This window comes from Poecilia latipinna, unplaced genomic scaffold (assembly GCF_001443285.1).
Source record: "Poecilia latipinna isolate Pla-1442-1.1 unplaced genomic scaffold, P_latipinna-1.0 Scaffold3529, whole genome shotgun sequence".
NCBI classification, from domain to species: Eukaryota; Metazoa; Chordata; class Actinopteri; order Cyprinodontiformes; family Poeciliidae; genus Poecilia; species Poecilia latipinna.
The window spans coordinates 582-10332 of NW_015116145.1; the positions used below are offsets into that span (position 1 = coordinate 582).

The 9751-nt window shown below is 43.6% G+C and overlaps 1 protein-coding gene and 1 long non-coding RNA gene across 2 annotated transcripts in view; one reads left to right on the top strand and one right to left on the bottom strand.

The window, feature by feature from the left end:
* The first annotated feature begins 2263 nt into the window (after positions 1 to 2263).
* Positions 2264 to 9751, top strand: part of LOC106941171 (transcription factor COE3-like) — a 39969-nt gene continuing 32481 nt past the window's right edge. Inside the window, exons 1-6 of the mRNA XM_015024114.1 lie at positions 2264 to 2842; positions 4781 to 4937; positions 5171 to 5234; positions 5312 to 5367; positions 8737 to 8810; positions 9394 to 9462. Coding sequence (XP_014879600.1) covers positions 2721 to 2842; positions 4781 to 4937; positions 5171 to 5234; positions 5312 to 5367; positions 8737 to 8810; positions 9394 to 9462 — 542 coding nt within the window. The 5' untranslated portion in view covers positions 2264 to 2720. The remainder of the gene's footprint in view (positions 2843 to 4780; positions 4938 to 5170; positions 5235 to 5311; positions 5368 to 8736; positions 8811 to 9393; positions 9463 to 9751) is intronic.
* LOC106941172 (uncharacterized) lies at positions 4275 to 6856 on the bottom strand. Its single transcript, XR_001423286.1, has 4 exons — positions 6554 to 6856; positions 6347 to 6410; positions 4806 to 4918; positions 4275 to 4564 (listed from the first exon to the last, which is right to left on the bottom strand). It is a non-coding gene; the product is annotated as an uncharacterized LOC106941172 (long non-coding RNA).

The following is a 9751-nucleotide window of genomic DNA, read 5'->3' on the forward strand; positions in this document are numbered from 1 at the left end:
ATGGTAACAGGATTAAAGAGGTAAAATATCAATGTAGACGGTCAAAGCTTACTCTCTGCTGATCTCTCTCTTCACCTAATGAACTAATCAGAGCAGGAGCCGCGCTGCTGGGTCCGCCTGAAACGCAGAGAGCTTCGCTCAGGAACGCAGTGCAGCATCTGAAGGATCATCCAGGTCCTGATCCAGGCCTGTCTGGATTTAATCCCACATTTTGAACAGTGAATTTCAGGTCAACCGATGGAAAGTTTTCAGGAATGACGTCTGTCCGCCAGTTTGGTTTTAGGGAACCATTTGTCCTGGTAGGGTGGAGGTTTGGACCGAGGCCTGGACTCCATCTACAGAAATCGGCCCTGAGAGACGTTTCCAGAGCTGAACAGCTGCTGATCCAGATCACTTCAACAGATCACTGAGGTCTGCGTCGCAGGAAACGCCGCAGCTCCTTTCAGCCGATACGCCGATGGAGGGAAGCAGCCTGGCAGCAACGCAAGAGTTCAATTGTTCTAATCCCAGATTACACAGTTTAAATGCTGCTTTTTAACCTGAACACGAGTCAGTGGTTCTCACCGACTCAACCGAGTGTGTGTGTGTGTGTGTGTGTGTGAGAGAGACAGCTGGCTCGTCTGACTTTGCCGTGACATCTGGGAAACCCTCCGGTGTGCTGCCATGAACGCTGGTTGATGTCGCTATTTAAATGCAAATGTGTGTGTGCTGCATCTCTCTCTCACACACACACACACACACACACACACACACACACACACACACATACACTCGGCAGAAAAACAATATTTTATTTCAAATTCTTTACAGCTTTATTTAAATGTCACATTGACATTTTTCAACTAATAAAAAGTAATTAAAATATAACATTTATAAAAATTTATCTGAAATAAAATTACTTCTATAAAATGTAGTTTTAAGTCAGAGAATTTCCTGGTTTTATGTATTTGGGAGCTGCAGCCTGTCGGCGCGGCTGCAGGACCCGGCGGCAGACGGGGAAATGAAATCAGGAATAATTTGTCCGCCGGCTGCAGCTGATGGATGGAGCGCCGACACTAACACGGTTTCTCTTTATGGAAATGAGATCAGATCCAGAATATCTCTGTTTTCCTGATGAACATTCTCAGAATGAAATTCCTGTCTCCAAATAATTTGCTCTGAATTAATCTGAAGTTCCAGGATTTAATCTGAGGAATTCATTCAGTGCAGCTCCCATCTCTGCAGCTTCAGAGAAATGGGGGAAAGCAGAAAATATTAAAAACTATTTTATTTAAATTAGAACCCAGATAAAGTGAAACTGGTGAGTAATTTGTGGTTTTTGCTTGAGGCCCGGCGCACCCCTCCTCCTCCTCCTCCTCCTCCTCCTCGTCTTCCTCCTCGGCCCGCCCCTCGGAGCCTCGGAGGCCCCAGTGGAGCGGCGGTGGGCCGGAGCGCCCCGGCTGTGAAAAGCCTTTTCTCGCTTCCTGTCTGACGGTTCGGAGTTAATCAGCTGAACGTAACGAGGCGCAGCGGCTGCTGCAGCCGCGGTTCTGTTTCTCCAGTCTGAACATAAGGATGGAGGAAGCCGTCAGCAGAGGTTCTGACCTGATCGGACCTCCCCTCCCGACCCGCTCAGGGAGGTTCTGTGGACCTCGGCGCTGCTGGACAGAACCGGGTCCTGGATCTTCTTGTCCGGGTCAACGTTGGGTTTTGTGCAGAACTTGGATTTGGACCTCCCGGATTCTGACCCGGTTCTTCAGCGATGACCTCTGACCTCAGATATTCGGTCCTGGCATCTTCCTCTGGCCCGTCCAGAACTAGAGACACGACCAGAACACGTGATCCAGGCGACGGTTCTGGGTTGTTCCAGCAGTGACCCGGTTCATCAGCAGATTCAGGTTCTTCTGGGTCAGCGGTACCAGTCAGGGTTCTGTTGGGTTTTCACAGAACTCTGAGATCTTCTGTTGCTCAGGTTCAGAATTCTCCTGGAACCGTTTGGGTTCCGTATGCAGTTTGGTTCTAGTTCAGTTTGGTTCCGGTGCAGATGGTTCTGGTTTGCTTAGGTTCTGATTTGGTTTATTTCTGGTTCGGGTCCGGCTTGCTGTTTGAAGAATCGATCCTCTGACCCGTCGGACCTCGGAGGTCCTGATGGGTTCTGGCGCTGCGTTTCCATGGGAACCAGTTCAGTAACTGGTGGGACTGGTGCAGCACACACACTGCTCCGTCAGCGTGTCGCCCCCCTGCCCCCCTCTCTCTCTCTCTCTCTCCCTCTGTGGGTCCAGGCCCCGCCCCCGCCGTGATGTCAGCGGCTGGGAGGAAGACCCGTGGGGTTTTTGGGTTCTGCCGTCCAGTCCTGTGGGGCCGCAGGGCTGAGAGTTTGTGGTCCGTCCCGGGCGGCCGCCTCGCTGCTCTCTTTGGGGAAAAGCCGAGCGCTGGGCTTCGATTCGCCGTCCGAAGTGTTTCCTCTGAGGATTCTTCCTCTCTTCCTCCTCCTCCTCTCCTCTGCGGGTTCATCATGTCGGCCGACTGTTGAATCTTTTTTTTGTCCTTCCATCGCCTAAAGTTGAATAAAAGAGAAAAACAGAAAGTTCTGAAGCCAATAAAGAACTTTTCAGATCTCCCAGTTTTTGCTCTTAGTCCTCCATTATTAAAATGTCTTCCGCCCTGAAGCTGCGCTCCGTCCAGTAGCGCTGCGTTCCTCCAGTCCAGCTCTTCTTCTTCTGGTGTTTTTTTGTTGGGAGATGTTTGGGATCCAGGACAGCCTGCCTCGCGGCGCCGCGGCCGGCCTGAAGGAGGAGCCGCTGGCCGTCCGCTCCTGGATGCACTCGGCCGGCGTGGTGGACGCCAACACCGCCGCTCAGAGGTAAGCTGCTGCCGCCCCAGGGGATTCTGGGAGCTGGAGTCCCAGCTCTCTGCTCCGATGTTTACAGATGGGAAAAATTCATTCTCCTCAGACAAAATCAGTCCACTGACCGTCTGCTGAAACTTAATGTTAATATTTATTATTCTGCAAATGGAGGAAAAAATCTGGTTAACACAAAATGAAAAACTGTTTTAATTAAAAATGAAAGTTTTCCTGATTTTAAAAATTATCAGGTCAGAATGTGTGCTACGTTTGAAATGCAGACAAAATAAATATGTATATATGTTTATGTATTTTTTTATATTTGAGAGAAAAATACATTTGATTTTGAGAAGGCTGTAAATGTTTTTCCTGAGGAATCTTTAAATTAATTTATTTATGGTGTTTTAACTTGGCTGCCAGTTTTCACCAGAAAAGAGATTTTGAATCTTTATGGGACTTTTCTGGGGAAACAAACATTACATAAATAAAAAATAGAAGTTCTCCTCAAATCTGAGATGATTTTTATTCCTGTGAAGGAAAAAACATTTATAGCAAGTTATTAAAATGATTTTTCTTCTAATTATTTTTAAAAATCTGCATATATTTCTATTTTGTAAGTGGAGCAGGCTGGACTTCTTTGCAGCGGCTGCGTTTGAACATCGTTTCATCTCAGCTTGAATTATTCACTACACTGAACTTCAATTAAAATAAATAAAATCATTCAAATCCCTTTGAAATATTAACACAAAGATTCAGGTCTGCAGAGCAAAAAGAAAACTAAAATAGAATAAAAGATTTACATTCAGGAACATTTATTTTAAGTCAGTCTTTTTATTTTCAAGTAAAAATATTAAAATGAATATCAAATGTGTTTGTTTACATTAAATAAAATGACACTGAGCTAAATAAAACCTCAATGAATCTAAATTAATTTAATCTGAAAAGAAAATTATTTTCCACATTGAGAAATAAAAGATTCTTTAGCACCTGACTGTGAGCGGCTGATTATTTCTGGGATTATACAGTAAAGTCCAAATTGAACCTTAATGTGATTCTGCACAGTAATTATTATAATCACACAACCCTTTAATAATACAGCTTATTATTCACTTTATGGAAAATCTAATCCCAGAACAATTATAGAAACAATTATGACTTTAAGGTTTAAAGTAAATATTTAACATTTAAAATATCTGTTTTAATAAAATCATTTAGCTGATTTATTCTGAGGATTTAAAATTATTTATTGACCAAATGTTTCAGTGTGTTTGTGTCCACTGCTGATTTTTATATTTCATGAACATTATTAAATATTGAAGTGTGTGTGTGTGTGTGTGTGTGAAACAAGCGCTCCTGGTGTTCTCAGTCATATTATAATGAGGAGCAGATTTACTGTCGGGGTCGAAGCTGCAGTTTGACTTCATCTCCATGAATATTAATCAGTCGTGACTCCACTGTGATTCTTAACTTTATTTCCTTTGACTAGACCTGAAGCCGTGCTTTCATCGCCACACACAAACTAATCAAAGGCGCCAACGCGCATCCCAAACACGTTTCTGATGCGTGCAGCCAGGTGTGGCGACCTGCAGACTGTCCTCAGAGGAGCGCTCCATTCATGCCGCGCTGCGGCAGCCGCTTTCCAAACTGGTGGATTTTTACTGGTCACCAGTGTCACGATGATGTTTTAGATGAAGCTTCAGAAAAATGCATTCTGGTTCTGAAAACATCACTGCAAATACTCTACAGATGTTGCAGATAAAAACAAATGTGAGGATTTATTTTAAAAACACAATTTAAACTGAACTTTATTCTTATAAATGTAGGTTTCTGTCTCATCTCTGAGCTGCTTTTTTGTATGAAAGATGAATTGACTGTATAAAATAAAAATGTGTTATGTTACATGTAAAATCTATAAAACAGTATTTTAGGTGATTTTTCTGCTCGTGTGTGTTCCAGCGGGGTGGGGTTAGCGCGAGCTCACTTTGAGAAGCAGCCGCCGTCCAACCTGAGGAAATCCAATTTCTTCCACTTCGTTCTGGCGCTGTACGACCGGCAGGGGCAGCCCGTTGAGATCGAACGCACCACATATGTCGACTTTGTGGAGAAAGAAAAGGTGAGTCAGACAAAGGCAGGGAGGAGCTGTGACACAAACCAAACACACCCACTGGACATCAGAAAAGCAGATGCACCTGCCAGGTGACAGAAACCCCCAAACATCTGGCAACTTATAAAACAAACGCACCCTGAAATCTAATAGATGGATAAAAACATGAACTGTGAGCTTGGAGGTCAGCGCGTCTTAAACAAACTGCAGGCTGAATGAGCGTTCTTCTTCTGTTGTTTTAGGAGCCGAGCGGAGAGAAAACCAACAACGGGATTCATTACAAGCTGCAGCTACTTTACAGCAACGGTAGGTGCACTTCTTTCACTGTACAGAGCAGCTGAAGCCTGCAGACCAACTTGAACATGGCCGATTTCTGAGTTCAGGTGTCCGAACGGAGCAAGACCTCTACGTCCGACTCATCGACTCCATGACCAAACAGGTGAGCGGTTCAGGAAGTTCATCTTCCTCCTCTCCATATTATTAAGTTCCTGTTCTTCAGGGAGATTTAAGCTGACGACAGGAGAAAAACTTCCCACTGAACACCAAATGGAAATTTTCTGTGGTTTCATTTACTTCTCATGTTTCTAGCAAAGAACTGATTTTATTAAAGAGTTCTGACAGTTCGGACGAACTGCACACTATTTCCACTGGTTCTGTTGGTGTGTGTGTTCTTGTTGGTTCTGGTTCTGTATGGTAATTCACTACTTGAAGCAAGGTTAAAAGCAGATATAAAACGTCATAACTTTATATGTTTAAAAAAATCAAAACAAATACTTTCTAAATATTCTTGAAATATAAAAAACAGAAACACTAAATTAATAACTATAACATTTATAAAATTAAAACGTCTAACTAAAGTAAAATATGCTATCATATGAAAGTAGTGAAAACTATGGTGAAAACAGCAGATCAGACCGCTGTCTGGGTCCGGATCAGCCTGACTCACCCGGAACCGGAACCGAGCCGCTGGGTTTGGTTGTGGACTGGAGAACTGATTCCTCTGAAGTCAGGCATAAAAATCCCAACTCAGAAGCTTATACATTTAGATTTTTACCTTAACTGAAACCTTTATTTGGTTTGAAATTATGTTTTAATAGGTTCCATTCTGTAGAATAATGCCATAGCGAGAAAAAATAATGAATATTTAATGAGGTCAAATTTGATTACTTGAACGATTAAAATGTTTTCTTTGGCTCATCTCTCCCTCTCTCTCTCTCTCTCTCTCTCTCTCTTCTTTAATAAAATTACAAATTGTGTATGATCTCACATTATTTATAACGTCCATGTGCCTATCTCTTTTCCATTAATATCTCAGCCACTCGGCTGTAAAAATCGTTCTTGCTTACATCTGGCCCATCAGTCAGACTGGACCGGTGCTATTCTGATGCTAACTAGCCTAGCATGTCGTAGTTGCTCACCTTCATCCCGGGAGGAGGCAGGCTGGTCTGGGGGTCAGGACCGCTGCTGACTCAGACTCGTCTGCTGGTAAATGTGGTAAAAGGTACAACGACAACTTAATATATGAATTTATATCTTGCTAAGTATTTCCTTTGACTAATGAGATGTTAGACAAACGGAAGCTAACACTCGTCGGTCGCTAAGCTAACAGGTAGATAGTCACTCACCTCTCAAGGTGAAAAACTGTGTAACAGATTAACATGCTTTATTTCTTCTTTTTATTTTTTCTCTCTCCTTTTTAAAAACCTGTTTTATATTTCAAAGCAGCATCGTTATTATTTGTGTGGTTCTCATTCTGTCTGCTACTAAACACCGTCAAACGCTAAAGCAGAACAATTTCAATCAGAAACGGGGGGCGTTCACTAAATATGGAAGTTTGCTTTTTGTCTGTAAGTGGTAACATTTAACTTTTACAGGATAAAACAAGTAAGAACACAGCCATCAGTGTTATTATTGAGAGGGCCCCCCCAACATATTTAAATACTTTTTTTTTTTTTTTTAATCTTCTTTTAGGGGGACCCTGGCAGTCAGGGGACCTTGGAAATGTCCAAACTTTCCCCCATCCCTTTATTCCGAACCCCCATGAGGCTTTGCGTGATTCATAGGCGCGACTTCCGCCGCAACCCGGAACCGCCATTTGTTTACATGTTAGCAACTCTCTAACCGGCTTTCCACAGAGGTTTTAGGCTATAAAATATGTGGGAACTCCAGCTATCACAGCTTAAATGCGGCAATATTCTTTTACTGCTACCTACAGCTAATGCGGGGAGGGATGGCGACTTGAAGAAATGGCCGCAAATAACCCGCACTAGCATATTTAGCTACTTCACTGACTCAGTTGCTTCGGATGCAGATGCGGGTTTTTCTCCACTGGCTTGTTGTCCACACAATACAGTGAGCACACATAAAGCATTTTGGGTTCTCTCTTCAAGTTTAGAGCTTTTAGTCAAATTCTTTTTTGTTTCCTTATCTGTCGGTAGGCGATGAAAACTACCGCTTACCACAGAAACTCTGCCTTTTTGTTTCGGGAGCACATTCAAAACACACCTGCTGCTGCAGCCACAAACTACACCTGGTCGGATTATTAGAGTACAGCTATGAACAGCACAACAGTTCCCCGAGCTTCACAAGGGCATCTTAAGACACTTTCCAGTGGTAAGTTGCTCTCTGTAACAGATTAATATGCGGTTCGGTTCGGTTCTGGTCCAGTGGGGAGATTCTCCATATTTCTCCGCTGATTTGCAGCGACACTCAGAACGGAGAACCTCGAGGTTCTGGTTCTGATGGATTAAATAAACCCAGATATTTTATTTTGTCTTATAAAAAAAGTATTGCTGCCCCAAACATAATGATAAAGACTCTGATCATGAACTTTATTATTTTTTAAATTTAAACAAAAAATAAAATTCACCTCACACCGAGCTAATATGTAGTTCTGGTGTTGGTGTGTGTGTTCTGGTTGGTACTCGTCAGTTCTGGTCGGTACTGGTTGTGTGTACTGGTCATGTTGGTGTGTGTTCTGGTTGGAACTCGTCAGTTCTGGTCAGTACTGGTTGATATTGGATGGAGTGGTGTGTTTGTTGACTCTGTGGTTTTCAGCTCTGGCTCTGTTGGACCAGAACCGGTTTGTTCCAGTTTCACCTCCTCAGCAAACATCTGGTCGGGTTCATGCTCACGCACAGAAGCTCTTCGCGATGAAACTGAAAAACTGAAAAGTCAAGTGTGTGAAGCAGCACAGACACCAATTTCTGTTCCCAGCAGGCGGTCAGTTCCCCCTGCTGGAGGAGTCCTGACCTGCGGCAGCAGAAAGACCAACCTGTGTCTGAAGCCACAGGCTGACTCCATCCCTCTGAAACTCCTCTGATCAGACTGCACACAGTCTGATCAGAGTTGATCACAGTCAATACGCATGATCACTTCAATCAACAGATGATTCACAAACTCTTTAAATTTTGAAACCTGTGAATATTCCTGGAAGGAGTCTTTAAATGATCAGTTTAAGCTCTGATCATCAGCTGATCTCCAGCCTGCAGGGGGCGCAGTCAGGACCAGTTTCTGTGTGGCAGGAGACTCCGTTAGCTACCTCCTGAAGAGAGGCCTGCCAGTCTGCAGGTGATCTTCACTTTCTACTGTGACACTAATGGAAAGCACCAGCGCTTAAATCCAACAAGTCATTTACTTATTGCGCCTTTAGCGCTGCTCTGAGTGGAGACGTTTGGCTCCAGCTGCTTCCTTCGAGCCTCCAGTGGAACTTGCTCCTTCCTGTTGCTTCAGTCTCACTAATCACCAACAATGAGTCCTAATTGAGACAAAGGTTCAACCTGCTCTCTAACTCGAGTCTCTATTTCAGGCCATCATCTACGAGGGCCAGGACAAGAACCCAGAGATGTGCCGAGTCCTGCTCACTCATGAGATCATGTGCAGGTAAGAACACCTGGACTCACCTGACCAAGAGACTGCAGGCTCTCCAAGCTGGAAACAACCAGAACCAAACCCTGTAGACTAGAGTTAGACCTCCAACCCCAGTTATACTCAAAGCTTAGGAATAAATGAATGAACTGGTAAAGAACCAGAACACCAGCAGGTACCAGTCAAATGTTACCTGATGCCAGTCAGTTCCCTGGTTGGTACCGTTCTATGACCTAACTGGTACCAGCACTCTCCCTCTTCTCTGCACCATGTTTGGGTCACAAGAACAGAAAAAAACAATTGAGTTAGAGGAGAAGTTCTGGGGAAAAGTTTTTCCTGAATTCTCAATATCTCTGTTTCTATTCAAACAAATAAAAATATGGAGGGTTTCCCTGGGTTTTGTTACCTTGGAAAGTCACAAATCTACCAGTTAAGCGTTTCCTACATCAGAACTTGTTCAGTAAATGTTTCCACCTACCCTGGCATGTTAACTGTTTTTTGGTAAAGCCAAAGACCTCCTGAAGAGAGGCCTGCCAGTCTGCAGGTCATCTTCTTTAAAGATTAATCTGATGGAGCTGTTTGTCCTTCTTTGTGTTAGCCGCTGCTGCGACAAGAAGAGCTGTGGAAACAGGAACGAGACGCCATCAGACCCGGTCATCATCGACAGGTAGTGCTTCAACACACCCACAGACGGCTGATAACATGCTACCATGTGGTTCACCGCTGCTGCTTCACACACCAGCTAGCTGGTCATGACAGAAATAGAAATAATTCCACAGCTGGAGTCTAGATTTTCTCTGAGAAAACACAAAAACCATTAAAAGCATAAACATGTTGAAGCTGCAAGAGAACAAGAAAATGACAAGAACAGCTGATGTCAAAACACTGAAACACTAAAACACAGAAACACTAAAATACAGAAACACTAAAACACTGAAACACTAAAACACTAAAAT